At 36.0% G+C, this 21,845-nt stretch overlaps 2 protein-coding genes across 2 annotated transcripts; both read left to right on the forward strand.

Annotated features, from left to right (window-relative positions):
* Nucleotides 1–171: 171 nt before the first annotated feature.
* Nucleotides 172–4,449, forward strand: spag7 (sperm associated antigen 7). The gene is made up of 7 exons (XM_051892708.1): nucleotides 172–339; nucleotides 801–868; nucleotides 991–1,079; nucleotides 2,401–2,485; nucleotides 2,813–2,902; nucleotides 3,054–3,210; nucleotides 3,809–4,449. The coding sequence occupies exons 1-7, from the start codon at nucleotides 210–212 to the stop codon at nucleotides 3,925–3,927; spliced, it is 738 nt and encodes a 245-aa protein (XP_051748668.1). The 5' UTR covers nucleotides 172–209; the 3' UTR covers nucleotides 3,928–4,449.
* A 1,422-nt stretch (nucleotides 4,450–5,871) lies between these two features.
* rnf167 (ring finger protein 167) lies at nucleotides 5,872–20,716 on the forward strand. The gene is made up of 10 exons (XM_051892705.1): nucleotides 5,872–6,139; nucleotides 10,155–10,280; nucleotides 10,496–10,576; nucleotides 10,678–10,824; nucleotides 11,921–12,008; nucleotides 12,412–12,502; nucleotides 13,452–13,557; nucleotides 14,010–14,103; nucleotides 15,306–15,386; nucleotides 17,396–20,716. Exons 2-10 carry the CDS (start codon nucleotides 10,194–10,196, stop codon nucleotides 17,854–17,856), a joined length of 1,236 nt encoding a protein of 411 aa, XP_051748665.1. The 5' UTR covers nucleotides 5,872–6,139; nucleotides 10,155–10,193; the 3' UTR covers nucleotides 17,857–20,716.
* The last annotated feature ends 1,129 nt before the right edge of the window (nucleotides 20,717–21,845 follow it).

Consider the following 21,845-nt stretch of genomic DNA (forward strand, 5'->3'; position numbering starts at 1 on the left):
TTTCTGAATTTGAATCACAAAATTATCAAGAAACATAATATGCATCACGTCAAAAACATTTTTGTAGTTAAAGTTCCTACATGGTAAAACCACCAGCATTTGCACAACTCTACAAAAACTATTTATCGTTCAGCCCATTGATTTAGATTTAATGACGTCATGGTGAACTCCGTCGGTTGTACCACATTACCCAGAATGCAATTTGAAGAATGCAGCATGCAGCGAGTTTCCGGTCAGAATTAGACAGTCCAAAGATGGCGGACCTCCTGGGCTCGATCTTGAGCTCGATGGAAAAGCCTCCAAGCGTTCACAACCAAGAAAGCCGACGGAAAGCTAAAGGTATAAAAGTTTTAATTATACAAATACACTTCCTTGTAGCTTAGAATATGAAACTGAGAATGCTTCTAGATTTACAGGTGGAAATAAACAAATATCCGAGTGTCCTCTGCGACACCAACTCCGCCATATAACCAATCACCGCCCGAGAAATAATATATGCACTTGCATACGTCATTTGTCGTTGAAAATCCCCTCAACGTCATATCTGGTTTGTTGATGCCTTTTGTGGTTTGTGTTAAAATGTTTTATAAATAGGTTGTGCATTCGTAAAAACACGAAGCTACAGCAAGATTCAACAATAATATCTAAGCTTTAATAATATTACAGCCACAGCAATATCATAAACAATGTTCAATAAATTATTCGATTGTTCACTAACAGTTCCAACAGTGCACATACATGTGTTGCATAATTTTATGATATATTTTGATTGCTTTTTTGCTCTTCCCATTACTGTGCAGAACAAGCAGCCAGGCTGAAGAAGATTGAGGAGCATGAGAGGAGAAAAAAAACAGAGTTTAGGAGAAAGGTAGTTATAACTCAATCTCCCTACTTCTGCCTTTCTTTGTCTCACATAAACAGGAGCCTATTACATAGTAAGATATTGTTTATAAAAATTAGTGTTTTTTTCTTTCTTTCTTTCTCCTTTAGATGGAGAAGGAGGTGTCAGACTTCATTCAGAACAGCACATTGCAGAAGAAGAAATATGACCCAATGGGAAAGATCGAGAGAAGCATATTGTGAGTCTTATTTTAGTAACATTGAGATACTATTACAGTTTTTATTAATATTTTGAGTTGGCTTTTAATATTTTTCAGTTTGCATTTTAAGTTTAGTTGACGGTTCAGTACTTTTTTTGTGTGTGTTCTTAATGCTTTATGGAATATTGCATTATTTATTATAAATGATTTATCCGTGCACATCGTTATTTTACTTTATTTTTTTTTAGATTCATGTCCTTGTAATGTTTAATAAAAGTATACATCACAACAGGGAAGAAAGGACTATCACAACTTCTGTTTCATGCCAATTTTAAACTAAATGAAAATGAAAAACATCGCCTTGGCAGCTAACCGAACACGACAAAACTGCAGCTCACGCTTAGAATAAACAGAATGATATCGTCCTTTACACTGTTTTATTACATTACAGTTCTTCTGCAAACTACATGCTTATAGAAACCGAGTTCAATTTCTGGATTTGAGTTCAATTTTAGCTCCAGAATGGCATAAGATCTTCTCAGAGTCTTTAACATTACCAGCTGTGATTAATCATTGTTAAAATACATTTATTTTAAATACATACTGCTATGCTAGTTTAATATTAAAGGGATCCTTGATTATGATTTCACTTTTTTAACTTTAGTTAGTGTGTAATGTTGCTGTTTGAGCATAAACAACGTCATAAATAAAGTTACGACGGTCAAAGTTCAATGCAAAGGGAGATACTTTCTTTTACAGAAATTGCTTTTTAAGGACTACAACAAACGGCTGGTAGGGACTACAACGAGCTTCTCCCGGGTTAGTGACATCACTAACCCTAAAATTTACATAAACCCCGCCCCCAAGAACACGTGGCCCAACAACCATGTTAGGCTGCTTTAGAGAAGAGGAAGAGTTGTTGTAGTAGAGTGTTGTTGCCATGCCGTCGTTTTACGCTGGACTGCTTCACAAACGAGGGTCAATTCAACGCTGGATTTGCACAAAAGATTAACATGACGGCACATGCTAGTCGATGAGTTAAATCAACTCCACAGCAACTACATAAATTTATCCACTAACCATTCAGAAACGTCCAGTTTCATTCTAAAAGTTGTAACTTCTTCCTGAGTCTCTCCATCAGTGTCCGGTTTGAACAATGTAAGGCTGAACACCGTTACTGACAATCCTCATTTTGGCTGCGTGAGATTCTCCAGCTTTGTTGTTGTTGAGCAACTGAAGCGCGAGCTGTTAAAGCTCCGCCCTCTTCTGGAAAGGGGGCCGGGAGCAGCAGCTCATTTGCATCTAAAGAGACACACACAAAATACCATACAGTTCATGCTGACATGTCCACTTCTCTTAGGCATGATGTGGCCGAGGTGGCGGGGCTGGCGTCGTTTTCCTTTGGTGAGGATGAAGAGAGCAGATATGTCATGCTGTTTAAAAAGGTACGAATATATTGCAGACAGTTTTCTCTCCTGAGGATCTTTGTAAATATGTTTTCTTGTGTTTAGTGTACTGAACATTGAAAGATTTTAATTCTGTTCTCTCACCAGAGTTATTATAGTTAACTGAAATTAAAACTAAAACCATAAAAAAAAAAAAAAATTAAACAAAAAACAATTTTGTTGCTTGAAATTAAATAAATTTTAACTGACATAAAAAGGTGACAGTGGCAAGGAATCAAAACCACATCAGATGACAGTAGTGGGAAAAAAAACTCAGGAGAAACCAGTTCAACATGTGTGTTTGATCATGTGTGTTTGGTTATAAAGGAGTTTGCACCATCAGATGAAGAACTGGAGGCTTATCGCAAAGGTGAGGAGTGGGACCCGCAGAAAGCTGAGGAGAGGCGTCGGCTAAAGGTGAGAGGAGATTCATCCTGAGTACTGTGCTAGAACAGCAGTCTGTTATGCTTCAAAACAGTAGATAAGCAGAGAAAGTAACCTTATAGAGCTGTTATGAATGACTGTTTCTGTTGGGAAATATTTACATGTTTTACTGCACCCTCTTCAGGAAAAGGCCGCATTGGAGATGGAAGCGGCCAGTCACAGTCAGAAGAGGCCTGCGTCGCCCAATTCAAACTACAGAGACAAATACAGCCATCTGATTGGAACATCTGCTGCTAAAGACGCCGCCCACACGCTTCAAGCCAACCAGACATATGGCTGTGGTGTGTATATTTAAAGGATCTAAACACTTCAACACTTCAAATCTGTATTGCCCAGTTCTGTGTCTCCTAAATAACTAACGCACGAAGTCTTGCATATTTAGTGCATTTCACACTTGAATGTGCGCATGGATAACAGCGCGCAAGTACTGAATTGAGTTCTCTTTCGCCTCTTCTTGCACTTGAATGGTTTAAAATAGCTTGAATGTGTAAATTGGCAAGACAAGATGGTTAAACTTTGCACTTAATCTCCAAATCACATGCCGAACAGTGGGGTTTGGTTCATACTGATCACAGATTAACTACGATCCGTTACAGTTTCACTGATTGGACAAACGCAGATCTAAACTAACCATTTGACATTTTCCCCTTCAAACGCTGAAGCTACTGTTTATGCCACATGTGGTGTTCCTGTGACTGTCCAAAGCATGTGGCACACAATTGGCTCTTTTGCTTAATACCAGACTTAAACGGCATACACAATAAGACCCTGTATTAAAAGAAGTAAATCAATTTTGGTTTTATACTGACTTTAAACCTTTTGCTTTCATGGAAGTACAATAGCCCCGAGTGATTTCTGTCCTACATGCCTTTGTTACAGTTCCTGTGGCCAATAAGAGAGACACTCGCTCCATTGAGGAAGCCATGAACGAGATCCGAGCCAAAAAAAGGCAGAAGAAAGACGAGGAAGAAGGAGCTGGCAGCGGCAGCGGTGTGTGAGAGAGGTGTGTGTGTGTGTGTGTGTGTGTGTGTGTGTGTATGATCAGTTGGGTGATGGAACAGTATTTTACTCCTATGACAATGTTTTACATGAACAGCCGGGTTTGGTAAAGATGAATTGTCATGCACATAAAGGCAGTCCAGAACTGCCACAGTATAAGCGCACTGTTCAAAAATGCTTCGAACTCTATATTACTGTCCCAAATAATGTGTTTTTATTAGAATAAACAGAAGCGTGGTGTGTAATATTGCAAATTCCTATGTATTTTGGCATGGTGATCTCTAACAGCTCTGTTTGATATAAGTTCTCTATTATAACACATTTGGTTTTATTATAGTTTTCATTTGCATTTCCATTGATTAAAACAGTCGTATTTATTGCCTTGACATAACTGTGGTAGGTTTGACTCCATAGCCATTTTAATTGTTTATTTTAAGTCATGAGACAGTATGTCCTTAAACTAGTAGTTGTTTCATGTAACTGTTCTTTTGGTTTGTTTTAAATAAATTTGGTTGATACGTTTTAAGTGTACATTGTGTCTTTTATGTACAGTTGTTGAATGTAGTCTATGCAGTTCTAATAAGCATATGTATCTCATCTCATCTGTATCTAACATATTTTGTCCGTTTACACTGGCTAATCATCACTCTGGGTCGTGGACCACGACTAGACGGATCAAACATGATGCTAAATGGTATTTAAGCCTACTGTAATGATAAACGTTTCAAAATAAAGGTTCAGACTCAACTGTGCTGAAGGCAAACCGTATTCCCTGTCTCTTTACTGACTGGTGGTTTACCCTTTATTTACCCTTCAAAAAAATGTATGCATATACCATGAAGTGTAAATGATTATTATTTATAATATTGTAAATACTTACTACAATTGTAACCCTTACCCTATTTTAGATTTTTTTTCTTTTTCTTTCTTACAGTTTATTTTTTTAACATTTAATTAATTTGGCATTGGAATTTCCATCAAATTGCACTACCTTCATGAATCCCCATAGATATACGTACATGTAGATGCCTCATTCCACCGCTCCAGACACTGAAACGCCCGCCATCTTGCAACGGTCAGGGTGTCGTCCCTTACAGTAAGAATCAATGATGGCACAACATTACGCAGCTTCTGGTTGTGAAACCGCCGAGATTTAAATTCACGAAAAAATGGGATAACCTTTTACAGGTGAGAATGTGTTGGTTTGTGTTTTTATATGTAACTCAATATTACTTGTTTTTACTATGGTGCTTTTAATGTTTTTACTTTTACTATGGTCACTTTTTAGTGTCGTGTCAGCTGACGCCTTCATCTTGTATTGTTTAGGTTTTCATATATAGATATTCATACATGTGTAAAACCACAGTTGTTGCAGACGCTGTCAATTTGCTCTCGAATGTTCACGGACCGCTCCAATATGGCGGACGGCTTACTTTCAAAACTACAGAATCCAACAGTTCTTGACACATTTTCACATTTTGTAAGTATACATTGAAACAATAATTTAAATAAAAAGAAACAAAAAAAAAAAAGAACTTAAAGTTAAAGGGCATCACAATATGTTAAATTCATTTAGCAAATATACAGTTGTTTGGGCTTTTTGGTTTTTTTTGAAAACGTACAGATTCTAAATAAACTTTAAAGGCTGTTTGAAAATGAGCAAAATTGGGGTTTGATTTATTCCATTTAGTTTGATGAATATAACATTTTCCTAATTAACAAAAACGAATCGATAATATATATTTTTCTTTTAGAAAAGTAATATTCATTTGAATGAAGTAAAACATGCTCAGGCTGCACAGTTATGATAAAAAAAAAAAGAAGAAGGAAAAAAAGAAAAAACATGATAAATTTAAAACTAGGTTACGGCCGCTAATGAGGCATCTATGTATATATATCTGGATCCGCGCACGTTCTTTTGGAATCTCAGTCATTGATATCGCGATAATTGCAGTTCTCGCACTTCCTGTTGGCCTTGCAAAACTGTAAACAAATGTGAGATCGTAGTTCCACGAAGGGTCAAATCAGCCAAGCATCCCGTGAAACCGATACAGATCAATGAGCTCTGAGCTTCGAGAAGGAACTTTTGGAAGAATAAGCGGCGTGTTGCAGCGATTATAGCTGTATCAAAGCAACGACGCGAGTGGAAGACATTAGCTGTCCGCTCGGGAATACAAGTGATAAGCCAGCTAGCTGGCAGTCGCTTGAACAGTGAGTAAACAGTTACAAACCTCTCAACTAACTGACAAATTGGCATTGCTCCATTACAAATGCCACTGATAAGTACTTTTCGTATATAATTTGTTTTTTCAAGAAATAGTATAATATATTCAACGAGACATCAGGAGTTGGGAAGTAGCTTCCTCCAAGTCGAGGGATGAGCGATTCATGACGCAATTGTTGTATTTCGTACATTATCATCATAGTCGCATAGTTAGGAATTCTGGAATTTTCTTTTAGTCCCTATTTTGTGTCTCTGTGTGTCAGTTAAAGAACAATAGATGTGGGTTGTTGTTGGGTGTAATTAAGTTGTAATTGTTGGTTATAAGGTCTGTGTGATGTTGCTCAGAAGCTTCAAAGTCTGCTAAAACATTACTAGTTTAACTGATCTATGAGTAGACTGACTTGTGCGTTTTACGATTCCTCATAATTATCTAGGGCTTGGCAATGAATTGCGTAAAGAAAGTCATATGTCACGTCTTGAAGTCAGCAGTCATCACTAACAGAAGAAAATAACATGTTTTCACATGTGGCGTACCATAAAAAGGCGTGCATGGTATTGTAAGCAATAAGCGTTAAGAGATTCTCAGTATGTTGATTATTAAACAGCAAAGTGATGTTAAATCTTCCATGCAAAAGAAATGCCACTGATATTAATAGGTTGATGACAATAATCTCCAAACAGCTGAATACTAGGCGATTAATCCATCCACAGACTGTGTAGCTGAATCATAGCTGAAAAATGTTGCCTAGTTTCTTGTTTATTCAGGAAACAACACCAATATCCCATTTGCAAATGTGGAAAGACTGCTCTTCATTTGAGCCACCAGCTAAAAACACGTTGGATGACTCTCAGGCACACCTTGCATACATGTCTTATCTATTGTTTTGTTTTTTTATTGAAATTAATGCTCATGTTTGGTTTCACCAATAAAGGTTTATGAATTAACCCCATTAAGAGTAGATCTTTACAATGGCTTTAAACCCGTGTTGTGCTTCTTAATAGAGATCAATGCAATTTGATTAGAGATTAGTTTCAAGTTGTTTTCTATGCTCTGTATTTCCCTCATAGAATGTTAATTCATCCTGTGGTTGGTTTCACTTCCCGTGACTCATTTAAATGGCAGGTTCCTCACAGTGTCGTAACACTTGAAGTCACTGAATGGGTTATTTATTTTTTGGAAAGCCAAGTGGAGGGAAATTCTCGAAATGACTCTTAGATTTGATGCATTCATGTTAAGAGGGGTTTGTTTTTAAGGAAGCATTTAAATAAACTGTCATTGAAAGACACTTTTAAGAGAAAATGAAAATTTCATGTGTCTGTGGTACTTTTGCAAATAGTTGAGGATACAAGTCAAGCACTAAAACCAAATCTCGTGTATAAAGAATAAATATGTGCAATTATTTTAGACAAAAATCATGATTGGGATTTGCTGTGCTTGTCTGTAGGGCTGCACAGTTTGGCAAAAACTTTTTTATTATACTGTATAGCAATATGGCTACAAAATAATAATAATAATAATAATAATAATAGCAATAATAACAAATGACAAAGACCTAAATAAAAAAAATGACTAAATAAAAACAAAAATATGAAATATTACTATTGCAATATTTCACTCTAAAAAAACAGTATTTAAAAAAAAATAATATGATGATGATTTTATTTATTATAACATTACACCTGTGAAATTACTATTATTAATGGCTGTGTTTATTCATTTTCAAACTTTTTGATGGAGAACTGCAGGAAGCCCTTAAATTTAAGAGGATCTACTGACAAAAATCCAATATAATATACATAACTATGTTTTCAGTGGTGTATAAAGACCTTACATAATGAATCGTTATGTTTTTATTACCTTAGAATGAGTAATTTCTGTCTCATACACCGCGGGTCCCCCCTCCATGTCAAGTCATAATTTTTCGCCGGCATGTTTCTACAGCAGCTCTAAACGGACAAACTGCTCTACAGAGTGCGTTTAGTCACTATGTTTAGTACACTAAGGCAGCTTGCATCGCCACTACTTTGAATACGCACAAAGTAGTAGTAGTAGTAATAGTCGTCTGGTTTATTAGAAGCAGAGACCGTTTTTTGTTAAAAGTAAGAAGAAACCTCATTGCTTCACACAAGCTACTCTCTGCTCTCTCAGACGACGACATGTCGGCCAGACGGCCACCGTAGCTTCTCCGAAAGGGAGGGGTGTGTGCCGTTAGTTGCAGTTCGCAACCTCACCACTAGATGTTGCTAAAGTTTACACACTGCACCTTTAAAGCCTCTCTTCTATTGAGAAGTGCTTGATAAGTATGTGAAGATGGTTGGCACATGTTGTGTTCTTAAATCCAAGTTAAAGCGACCCAAAGTCAGAGCAGATGCAGAGATGGAGTATGTGTGGGGCAGCCTTTACTGCGAACCAAGATGCTGCAAACACTGGCGTATAATGAGCTGCTCACGTGTGAATGAACACAGTGCGCCGCTTCACTCTGAAACAGGCAGCATATTTAGTTATTTAGCAACCTTTGCAACAGTCACACTAAGCCATATCGCAAGTTTTTTTTTTTTTTTTTTTTGATAGTTTAGCATGCTGTTTGAATAGACCTATTTTGTGTTTGCAAACAGCGATGATGGTTTTTGTCGGCGGAGCCTGAAGAAAAAGACATTTCTGCAGTAGCATTCTGTGGAAGCCACAGAATAAAAGTTAAATGTTAATTTCGAGTTTATATCTCGCAATTCTTAGAAGGAAAAACAGAATTGTGAGATACATTTGTTATTCTGTGTTTTTTTTCCTCATAATTGCTAGTTTATATCCTGCGATTTTGACTTTTTTCCCCTCAGAATTATTATAAACTCTCGATTGTGAGATTTAAAGTCCGAACTGGGACATATAAACACGCAAATGCAAGAAAAAAGTCAGAATTGTGAAATAAAAATGTTATAAGCTATGTTTAAATGTTATCTATGCAAAATGTTATAGGTTTAAATATTATTTTATGCTGTAGCTAACTGCTATGTATGTATGTCCTCTATGAACTGCATATGTGAATGTTATGTAGACTTACTGTTTACATCAAATTCGTGCTTTAATAGTAGACTAATCATCGCAGGTTTCATCAGTCCAGTCTGTGACTTGCAACATTAACATCCCCGTTTAACTTCAAAGGGCGTCTTCAATGACGCTATTCTATAAAAATGAAGACTGCATTTTTTGCGTTCTGTTTCTGACTTTCAAAGGCAAAACAAAACATTTTTCTCTTATTCTGTGGATTTTGTCCATTTTCCTCCACTTGTTACCACTATTTTTCTTCCACCACTATATGCGCGCAGCTGCAAGTCACGCAACTGTGACGTCTGCTCCAAATTGGTCTATAGGAAACTGTTTAAAAATAGGAAACTGTTTTGGTCAGATCATTGAAGTCAGCATGCAATGAAAATTCACCCTGCATGTTATATATCGTATTGTGAATGATTCTTCTGTGCATTTAAATATTTTTCTTTATTTATTTTTTGACATGGTAATGTATAATCAAAATGTGAAAACTCATTCTTCTCTCTGGTGACGCATGCTGGACTTCTCCAGTAATTTAGTCCACTTAAACTCCCATCTTTTTTTTTACGCTCTGATTTACGCCACAAAATGGAAGAAAAGATCTGTCACTACTAAAGTTTCATCAGCGACTTTAGCTCATTAGTGGGTCACTGCAGTGATAAAAATAACACATAACTCCAGATTTGTTATTATTAGCACAGATCAGCCACATACAAAACTGCTGATAATCATGACTTTATCCTAAGGGAAGAAATATTTTTTCATAAGCTGATATGTGCAATTTGTAAGTCAACATTTATTTCATAGTTATAAAGCTATCTTAAAAAAAGTGATCTATGTATTTAACAGATTGACCTGTTTCTTGTATCCTTTTCTTTGTCTAATTTCTTTAGACATTGCACACTGAAAATTTGGTGTTTTTGATGTTGAAGGTTTTAAAATCATGAATCTGTGTGCAGGTCTTCATCGCCCTTCATCAGGGCCCAGCCTAATTCAGGATGGTGTGTGTGGGGACTCTGGGTGTCTCTGTCCTTGTCTTATGCTTCGCTCTGGCACCCTCTCCTGGTCAGGCATATATATATGCTGTAAGTGTCTGCTTTCAGGATTATTAAGACTTTAATGGGTTTTATAGGCATTTCAACTGTGTATAGTACAGTACATTTATGGAGTATTTGGTTGCACAAAATCTACACACTTCACCTTTTAACAATCAATATTAATTTTATAATGTGGGTTGTTTGATTGCTTTATAATGACTTTATACTGCATTTGCTAATGGCCTCTTTTCTATTCCATGCAGCATTACAGTAACATGACCTCCATGCTGTTCGAAGATCTGCCTGCTCTCTTTGGCTCTCCTCTGCCAAAAGATGGACTCACGGTAATGAATCCCTGCTGCTGGACTTGTAGTTTTATCCAGTAGCTAAAATAACTGCATGAGAGTGACTGACTTCTCTCTCTGTCTTTCTCTCTCTCCCCCAGGGTGTGCTGGTTGAAGCTCGTCCTCAGAACGCTTGCACACCTATAGATCCTCCTCCAGTTTCTCCCACACCCTCCGATCCCACTACAAACAGCACTACAAAATACATCGTCCTCATTCGACGCTACGACTGTAACTTTGATATCAAGGTTAATGGGTTATAAAAGTTGAAATGTAAAGTTATATGTTTGACTTATATATTTTTTGAGCAATATACCCTTATGAAAAAGCAGTACACTTCAGCATACTTTAAAAAGAGAACTTAAGGAAATAATTTACTTTAAAAGCATATACTTAAGTGCGAACTGAATGCCATGTTTTCGGACAATTGCATGTTAATTGAAAATATAGTTTAAATTTATATTAAATGCAATTAGCTGAACTTTAGAGTGCTTTTTTGGCCCACTTAAGACTTAAGGACATCTTTATATGTAACTTCATAATCACTTCTGTTTATGGTTAAAGTGTACTGCCAAATGGACTGACAAGCATTTATGGTAAACTAAAAAATAATGTCATTTCTATTGAAACTTGTATGTCATGGATTTAAATATATCTGTAATTACACATTTGTAATAATGAAGTTGCAAATTAGTACATTTAAAATAAATAAACTTTAAATATAAAATCAAATAACACACTACAATTAAAATTATAATCAAATACTTTACATGTGCTTTAATATGTTAGTCAACACATCAAAAATAAGTACTTTAAAAGACGACAAAAGATTATTAAAATATAATGATTTAAAATGTACTTTTATTGACATTATTACAAAGTGCACATTTTAAAAGTGTACTTAGGTGTATAAAGAATTAGTCATGAAAGTACTCTAAGTACACTTAAGTGGCCTTTTATTTCAGCAATATTATATAATCTGCATGTAGTTTTTTTTTTTTTTTTTTTTTTTTTAATATACTTTTAAGATTTCAGGCACACTAAGTGCACATTTAATATAATTAAGCACATGTCTTTATCACAAGGGTATATTATCTAGTGACAAGGCAGCCATCATGAAGTCAGCCATGGAAATAATAAAAAATATAGCAGAAAGGTACTTTTGAAAAACTGCCATTGAGGAAAAAGTATATTAATAAAAAATATATATTTTAAAAAGTGCTAACTATATCACAGACTGATATGGCCACAGAAATATCATGCATCCGCACTTGTTTAGTCGATAATGAACAACAGAAGAAGTGAGCAATATTGTTTTGGTGTTTTTTTTTTTTTGTCTTATAGGTGTTCCATGCACAGAGGGCTGGTTTCAGTGCAGCAATAGTTCACAACATGTACTCTAATTCACTTCTCAGTATGGGATACAGCAATGGTGAGATTGAAACACACATGCACTGCTTGTATTGAACAATTATGGGTAATAAACACCTGTGCACCTAGGTTTGTTTAATGTTAGTAGATATGGGTAGGCCCACAGAGAATCTGTGCCGAGTGTGGGTGAAAAGTTATTGAGAATACTACACTCTTATTGATAGCTGAAAACAATCAAATAAGACATATTGGTAACACTTTATTTCAGTGGTCCACTTTAGACATTCTACTAACTATAAGTAACTTTGCAACTACAACTACCAATCAGAGTATTAGTAGACTGGCCTTTTTTTTTTTCTTTTTTTTTTTGGAAATGTCAATACAGTCCTTTTTAAAATGGTTTGAGACATTTGTTGTAAGATGCATACTTTATCATCCTCGCAATCTGTTTTGTTTCTGTTTAGAGACCATTGCAGAGGAGATCGAGATTCCCTCTGTGTTCACAAGCTACTATGCCTCTCAAATACTGCGCAGCTTTATCATACCAGAGAAAGGGTGAGAATAAAACCGGCTACATACATTCTTACACAAAAATGGAATACAGATAGATACATAAATACAACCAGTCGTTTGGACTCACCTACTCCTTTATGATTATTATTATTCCTATTCTTTTAGTGTAATAGTAAGTGATCAAAGTAATGAAATAAGAAACTATCTAAAACATATTACAATACAAACACCATAAAGTAAACATTGTCATAATTCATCAACAGTAAATCATAAGCAATCGCTTGGCTTAAATGCACTGTATTCGTTTATTGGAAACTGCTCTAAAACCGCAAACCTGTAAAACAGGCAACAGCGCCACATTTTTACTTTGAAAGTGCAGATCTCACATTTATTTAATGAAATCATCGCCTTTTGAAATGTAATAAATTAAACCATATCGCAATTTCCAGCCCCAAAATGTAAGACCTCTTAAAATGATAATTATAGATACTTATAAGACCTGCACACACATCTATTTTTAGTTGCAAACATGAGTAAAATGCTTGGACTGTCGAGCCCTGGTGTTGTATTTATGTAGTGACTGAAAATAGTCAACAAATCAAAATGTTATCTTATGTTTATCTTATGTTATCTATTGTTATCTTATGTCATATCTTTTGTTTGAACTTTTTCAAAGTTGCCTCCCTTTGCGTAGTTTACATTATAAGAGGAGTTCCAGTGAAAAGGCTTGTTTGCTTTTCTTTAACTATCATCATCTCCTACTCATCCATTTACTAAAAAATGAAATAACTTTTTATATTTAGTCATTTTAAATTTGTGTACAAATCTAATTTCAATCAGAGACCATCACAATCATGTCCAAACATGTCCAGACTTCTGACTGGCATACACACATTTTGAATTACTTTATTCAGCTTACCAACCTCAGGGGCAAAGTTTGTTTATGCATGTTATTTTGTGCGTAACTTTTTGCTGACCTACTTTGCTGCAGGGCCTATGTGATTCTGAAGCCTGAGTTCTCCTTTCCTCTGTCCTACTATCTCATCCCCTTCACTGGAGTCGTGGGCATGATCATCATTGTCATGGTCATCATACTGGTCAGTGCTGCCACGACTTCTTTATAAACCCTTCAATGTGTACAAGAATCATGCATGGAATTACAGTTGGTTCTAATGATAATATGAAATGCTGTAAGATTTACTAGTGTACTAGTTGTTGTTTTCAATTACAGTGATTGGGGATTGCAGCTTTTAAACTTTAAAGGGATAGTTCACCCAAAAATGAAAATTTTGTCATCATTTACTCACCCTAAAGTTGTTCCAAACCTGTATAAATTTCTTTGTTCTGTTGAACACAAAGGAAGATTTTTGGGTGAACTATTCCTTTAAAAAAATACAGAAGTACTGAAAAAGTAGCTTATAATAGCTTCAGTGCCCTTGTGATGTCCAAAAATGTTGTCTAGGTCAGCAGCTATGTAGGATTTGGAAAAGAGCCAATGATGCATTCATTGCTGAGTGATAATTTATGTTCTTCCTTCTGATTGGTCCAGATTGTGCGGTGCGTGCAGCACAGGAAGAGACTTCGGAAAAACAGACTCTCCAAAGAACAGCTGAGGAAAATCCCCACTCACAAGTTTGTTAAAGGTGAGAAAAAGAGAGTTTATTAATGGGTTAGTCTGGGTTAAATGTGATATAAGCTCTATGGACCGCATCTAGCATACTTTTTATTACCACAGGAAATAGTCCAAAAGTCCAAAATATGGCCAGGTTCACAAACCAAACAAAAGTTGGAGTCTAAGAAAAATTCCGTAGCATAGCTTAAAGCTGCTGTCCGTAACTTTTTTTGGTTAAAAATTATCCAAAATAAATTTGAGCAAGTACCTGGTTATGTAAGTACAAGTACCAGTGTTCAAAACTATCTCCTTACCTTAGCCCAATTCACAACAGGTAAGCTTGTAATAATGTTTTATAATTCTGGTGGTACTGGTGGGTTTTCGCGGGAAATTCGAGCACGTCTTTGCGTCATTGCGTCACGTCTGTAAACAGAAAGAACGAGTCCCAGCTACAAGGCTATATGGCATGTGAGGCGGATCATTTATAGCCTTTTCTCACAGCAGCTGCAATAATTAAACTTAAGATTTGGATGGCGGATTGTATGATATGACAAATTATTGTTAGAGATTAAACCTGTTCAGAAATTGAAATCTACAGGTAACGCTAATACACACTAAATACACATAGTCACGCAATGCTGATGTTATTAACATTAACAATTTGAGAACAAAGTATAACAAGCTAAGCGATCGTTAGATTTAATCACTATAGGCACCGCGGTTTATTGTAATGCTTTTTTTCCCCCTCAGTTGGTCAGAACAAAAGTGGCAGACATGTTACTTCTTCAGGTGACATTTTCTGGTGAAAATTCTTACTTTGGTCATACTTCAAGACTACAGTCTGTGATTCCGAAGTACAGTATGCACACTGACAGCAAACATTAGATTCATCCGAGCTGAGGAGTCGTGCTGAGCCACAGCTCACGTAAAGATGATAATTCCGCATATAACTGCAATTGCAGGTTTCAAACAGAGATGGCGACAAAGGCAAAACCTACGGAATGCAGCTTTAAGAAATGGATTACAACTGCTAGTCACAAAAAATAGAAGTTCAGCTATTTTCTTTTCCATAAAATCATGTTTAGGTGCTCTAAAGAGAATAAAAAACAGCACTGAAATCTCATATGTAGGAGTATGCATCATATACTCGAACAAAGACTGATGGGTTCTGATAGCAAGCATGATTGTTCTGCTGGACCATCTAACACTTCAATAATGCAATGTTTTTCTCAGGTGATGAGTATGATGTGTGCGCGATTTGCCTGGATGAATATGAAGAGGGAGATAAGCTGAGAGTGCTGCCGTGTTCACATGGTAAGTGAGCTGCTCAATCATCTGTGTGGAGAAGTGTGTGTTTTAGTTGAATCTGTATTGTTTTTATCCTCTATGTCTAATAAGCATATCTAAAGTATGGATTTCAAAGTTAAAGTGATAGTAATTAAATGTTTTAGCTTGACATTACAATTGCTTATTCTGATTTGTGTGATTTTGAAAACAACTTGAAACATTTAGTGCAGATTGGAAATAGTATAAGTGAGTGAATATTTCACAGGCACACTCGAATATTAGTGCATAGACTTCCATTGATTTTTATATCAGGTTAATGATATTTCCTACATCTAAACCTACCCATCACAGAAACAGTGCAAAACCCTAGATTCAAATAAAAACATGTTTCGGTCGATTTATAAGCTTTTTTAACTACTGAGGAGCTCACTAGTCAGTTGTCATAATATTTCACTATATAAGTGAGGACATTTGGCCCTCACAAGTATAGTTAAACAAGTACACACACATTGGCCACCCTACTCTCTAAGATATTTTGAATTGGTTTTTTTTTCTTCTTAAATTTCATAAATCCTTATGAGAAACAATCCTGCCGTTAAGCCACTAGAACAAAACAAAAATCACGGTGGGTCGTGATGTTTGTTGTGAGAAGTGGCACTGTGAGTCAGGCTTGAATTTGATACATCAAGGGGAAAAATTAATTCAAATACAGCAAGGGAATACTAATTATTTAAGTAAATATTATGTAAAATAAATTTTAATTGCAGAAATTATGCATGTGGTATTTACTATCTTTAGATTAAATGGTGTGATGTAGATATTGACTTGGGGTTAGTCTTAATATTGGTCAAACATTATTCAGAACTATTCAGTTTCCTTTGTCTTCTAAACCTCCTTAAAGCCATTTGGCAAAACATTTCTGGCATTAAACCAGAAAACACATAGTGGCTCTTAGGGGTGGCTGATACTCATTTGTCAACCGGTAGAGATTTTGGACTATTGTCTCTATCGTGGTTACTCTCACGTGACTTACTCGTGCTGCGCCGTCATGACACTTTATCATTTCGTATCATAAAACAAGTGATTTTAAACCATTGAAGTGCTATAAGCAGCAAAAGAGAACTTATTTTGGTATATTATGTGCGCACTGTCTGAGAGACATGCTCGCATGATGCCGCTGCTCATAGAGCGTGTGAGTACTGAACTGAGTTCTTTTTGCCGCCTTATTGGGCATGAAAGATCAAATGCACACACTTATGTGTCACAATGCCCATCTTTGCGAGTATCCACAGTCATTTATGTCTTAAGTGAACATAAACAGTTAAGAAAGAAAGCACACGTGTATCAGTATATTAGATCAGTGCATTTGATCTTAGAGTGACAGCAGCCTAATAAACATTTTTCTGAAATAGAAATCTTTTGTAACATCATAAATCATCACTTTTGATCAATTTAATACATCCTTGCTGAATAAAAGTATTAATTTCTTTCATTTCTTTAAAAAAAAAACAACAACTGTTTGTACACAACCATTTTCAACATTGATAATAAGAATAAATGTTTCTTGAGCAGCAAATCAGCATATTAGAATGATTTCTGAAGGATCATGTGACACTGAAGACTGGACTAATGATGCTGAAAATTCAGCTTTGATCACAGGAATAAATTACATTTTAAAATATTCATATTTTTTTTTCTTTGTATTTTTAATCAAATAAATGCAGCCTTGGTGAGCAGAAGAGACTCTTTCAAAAGCATTAACTTTCAAACTTTTGAACAGAAGTGTATATCGTTATCATGAAAAAAAATCACTCATATTATGATATAAGATTTTGGTCATGTCGCCCACCCCTAGTGGCTCTCGATGTTTGTTGTAAGAAGTGGCATTTCACTGCGAGTCTGGCTTAAATTTGATACAGCAAGGGAAGAAGTGATTTTCACTGTTTTCCACATCAGCGAAATGATTTTTAGGTAGAGTTCATTTATGTCCCTGTTCAGAAAACCATAACCTGATTATTTTTGCTCCCATCATTCAGCTTACCACTGCAGGTGTGTGGACCCCTGGCTCACCCAAACCAAGAAAACCTGCCCGGTGTGCAAGCAACGTGTGACCCGTCCCAACCCAGAACACTCTGAGTCTTCAGATTCTGAGGAAGAGGCAGGGCCGCGCGAGGCTGGCGAGGAAGAGGAAGGAGTAATCAGTGAGGCCGATTCTGAGCGCACCCCTCTCCTTCGTTCATCCAACCCTGCGTCTCCTGCCTCTTCCAGCCCGCCTCCGAATTACGCCTCCACCGTAACGTCCCCGGCAGCCGTGGCTACGGTAACAACCTCCGCACAGTGCTTGCCGCACACACTGCAGCATGACGTGCCCCTCCTGGGCCAGGATGAGTACTGCTCACCCATAGAGGACTCGGATGAAGCTACTGATGATGAGGAGGGTCACCCCTCAGATAACGACACCACAGAGCTTATTGGACGCGGCGCTCTACGAGTCTGAGCCATTGATTTAAAAACGGCCCTTTATCTCGGTCACTTTGGTTGTTCTAGCGATCCATTTTCTCTGATGTCTATCACAGATTTTGGATTTTTACACCCCTTTTTTTGAGATGCATTTTGTCTCAGTCCAGTCTCACTGAGATGCACGTCCATCACACTTTTAGTTATAGCTAAATCATCCAACACTAAACAGCATATGTGTTACATTTTATAGTTCCTGACAAAAATACACAGATTGGTGTGGTTCACAAAATCATTTGTTCTCCTAAAATGTCCAAATCAAAGTTAAAGGTAATGGAAAAACTATTTGAAGTTGCTGACAGCGTTTCTTGACAAAATAGTCAATACATAAATAAATTAAAACACATCATTTACTCACCCTCATGTCATTCCAAACCCATATAAATTTCTTTCTTCTGTGGAACACTACGGAGCCCCGCACATGACATGCAGGGGAAAAAGTAAATCGTGCACATGATTTACTAATTCGTTCCCTCGATTTATAAATCGTTCACATGTTTTACTATTTCGTTCCCTCGATTTATAAATAGTGTGCATGATTTAGCAAATCAAGGGAATGAATTCATGCGTACGATTTATGAATTGAGGGAACAAATTAGTAAATCGTACACACAATGTAGCCTACTATTTCTTTTTTTTCCTGCATGTCATGTGCTGGGCTCCATTTTTGCAGGATGTTTTGCAGTGTATGACATATGACAACACTGCACTTTTTTTTTTTTTTATAATCTGACACACCTATTTCAGGTGTTGGAGTCTCTACTAATGAGCTAAATAGGGAAACACTGTTCTACAAGACAAAAAAAGACCTGTCAAACCTGGACACGTGTGAAGCCTAAATATGTGGAAGTGCAAATGAGATTTTCTAACTGTGGTGCAGGAGCAGATTTTCAGTGAATGATGACTAGTTCATCCAAAAATGAAAATTCTGTCATCATTTACACACCCTCATGTCGTTCCAAACCCATGAGATTTTTTTTTTTGTTCCTTTAGAACACAAATGAAGATATTTTTAGTATTCTCTCATCCTTTTTGTCCCTCTACTGAAAGTCCAAACAACCAAAACGTTAACGCATTACAACAAAAAGATAACCATATCCATCCATATGAATTGAGTGGTTTAATCCAAGACTTCTATAGAGACACGATCACTTTATATGATGAACAGATTAAATTTAATTTAGTATAGTAAACAAAAACAAAATATACTTGCTTGATGCACAAGAATCAATGAGGTTTGTTCTCAGGCGTCATGTGAGTACAGTTGAGTTTTGTTTACCATGTTTGATGTGCTCTATGTATGTGCGTTGATCAATGTTTATGAGAATGAAAGACTAAATTAAATCTGTTCATCATATAAAGTGATCGAGTCTCTTTAGAAGACGTGGATTAAACCGCTGTATTACTTTTACAATCTCTTTGTGAACTTTTTTTAGGTGTCAAAGTTTTTGGTTTCATTAAAAATCTTCATTTGTGTTTCAAAGATGAATTAAATTCTTACGGCTTTGGAATCACATGAGGGTGAATAAATGATATTTTTGGGTGAACTATGCTTTTAAATTCTGCTGTGTTCCTCGCACAAAGCTGTCGTTTGGCTTCACAAGATATAGAATGTAGCACATGAGTCATATGGATTATTTTTATGCTTTTTAATGGTGATTATTGTCTTTTTGTGAGCTTGGTTAGCTTATGAAAAAGAGCAGCCTCCTTTATAATGCTAAATTTCTTAGTTTGTGTTAAAAAAAAAAAAAAAAAAAAACTCAACACGTGGGTGAGTAAATACAATTTTGGGGAAACGATTCCTGTAAGTTGGTGGTTCCTGCCTGGTCACCATTTATGTGCAATACGGACAGGTTGCCAGTTTGTAAATGAATACTAATATTTTATTTATACCTACAGAGGTCGCACAGAAATGATTGCAGACTTCTGAATTAGCGTCTTTGATAAGTAAATTCTTTTATGTTATTTTTAGTAAACACCTGCATTGATCAACCTGTTTAAGTGATCAAATCATACCATTCACACAGAATTCACTTTAAGAGCCTGATGATTTAGAACATATTTGGTTGGTTATTACAACAAAATCCTTTATAAACGGTTATTTTTTTGTTATTTTCAATACATAAACTGACTTTCTGAACTAGTTCCTTGCAGACCTCTCTCTCTCTCTCTACATTATGTAAAGGCATTATTCTCTCTTATTTACAAAGATTGCAGTTGAAATAGTTTTATTATTGTTATTGATGCAAGCTAAATGGACTAACAGTCTTATTCTTTGTTTAATATAGACATTTACCATTTAAATGCTAGCTGCTGTTTCAGATTTAAATTGGCTTTGATCATGAATGACAGTGTATAGACTTAATGGCAGTGTTTATTACCTTTTTACTGTCCTCTTAGGTTCCATCTTTCATCTCAAATGAATAAGAACCTGTGTCTATACTAAATAAACATGTGCCTACTTCAAATTTTCATTTGTAAATGTAATACCATCCATCTCTTCCACTGAATCACTGATCGGTCAAATGAATATTCACTGTCACATGTCTGTTTTTCTTTCCCAAGTTTTATCATTGTGATTTTGGTTTCAGTTTTTTGACATCACGCATTCAGATATGTTTGTGTCTCCTTTTAAAAATATAAAGCAAATAACACTGTAAAGAATCATAGGGTTTGCACCTGTAGTATGCTGAAACAACATCTTTTATTATGTCTACTCTGTAAATAATGTTCAATCCGTGTCTGTGTTTAATCATTGAGTGCTGCATTCTAATTGATTGAAGATTTATTTAGGATTGTACCATTGCTTCATTTTGTGCCATAAAAATAATTTTACTATCTCCCGAGTCAAATTTTATACTATGAACTCCATTGAAAGGTTTAACAAATGCAATTAAAAGTCTTTATTCTATATAGTTTGAAACAGATGAGTAAGCGACTGAACGCTGGTGGGCGGGGCCTATAGTGTGATGATGTATAACTATTCGCTGAGTTCATGCTGTACGGTTTTGGCCGTCTAAATTTTGTGAACCCTAATAGATTCCTCTGATCCTGGGCCAAAATCTGAAGTCTTTGATCACTAGTTTGACATGTTCACAGACAGCCGATTAATGACCATTGACAATTTTACCTCAGACCAAATTCTGGCAGTGTCAGAATACTTGAGCCGCAGTCCTGCAGTATGACTTCTATGACAACCACCAAATCAAAAACAGGAGCGTGGAAACTGCTGACACAATTGGTGTGTTGTAGCAAATTAGCTCAAAGGGGAAATATTAAAGGGTTAGTTCACCCAAAAATTAAAATTCTGTCATTAATTACTCACCGTCATGTCGTTCCACGCCCGTAAGACCTCCGTTCATCTTCGAAATGCAAATTACGATATTTTTGATAAAATCCAATGGCTCAGTTTGGCCTCCATTGACAGCACGATAATTAACACTTTCAAATGCCCAGAAAGCTACTAAAGACATATTTAAAGCAGTTCATGTGACTACAGTGGTTCAACCTTAATGTTAGGAATCTTTTGTTTTGAATCACTGGTTCGGAGCGTGTATCAAATTGCCAAAATCACGTGAACCATTGAAATTCTGAAACATTTTGAAACACTTATGATGTAACGAAGCCTCATTTACTGAAATCATTTTTACTGAAGCTTCGAAGCTTCATGAAGCAGTGTTTTGAAATCTCCCATCACTAGATATTGTTGAATAAAGTTTTTGTTATTTTGTTATTTTGGCGCACAAAAAGTATTCTCGTCGCTTCATAACATTAAGGTTGAACCACTGTAGTCACATGAACTGTTTTAAATATGTCTTTAGTAGCTTTTTGGGCATTTGAAAGTGTTAATTATCTTGCTGGCAATGGAGGCCTCGCTGAGCCATCGGATTTTATCAAAAATATCTTAATTTGTGTTCTGAAAATGAACAAAGGTCTTACGGGTTTGGAATGACATGAGGGTGAGTAATT

The sequence above is a fragment of the Ctenopharyngodon idella genome, chromosome 5, assembly GCF_019924925.1.
Source record: "Ctenopharyngodon idella isolate HZGC_01 chromosome 5, HZGC01, whole genome shotgun sequence".
In the NCBI taxonomy this organism is placed as follows: Eukaryota; Metazoa; Chordata; class Actinopteri; order Cypriniformes; family Xenocyprididae; genus Ctenopharyngodon; species Ctenopharyngodon idella.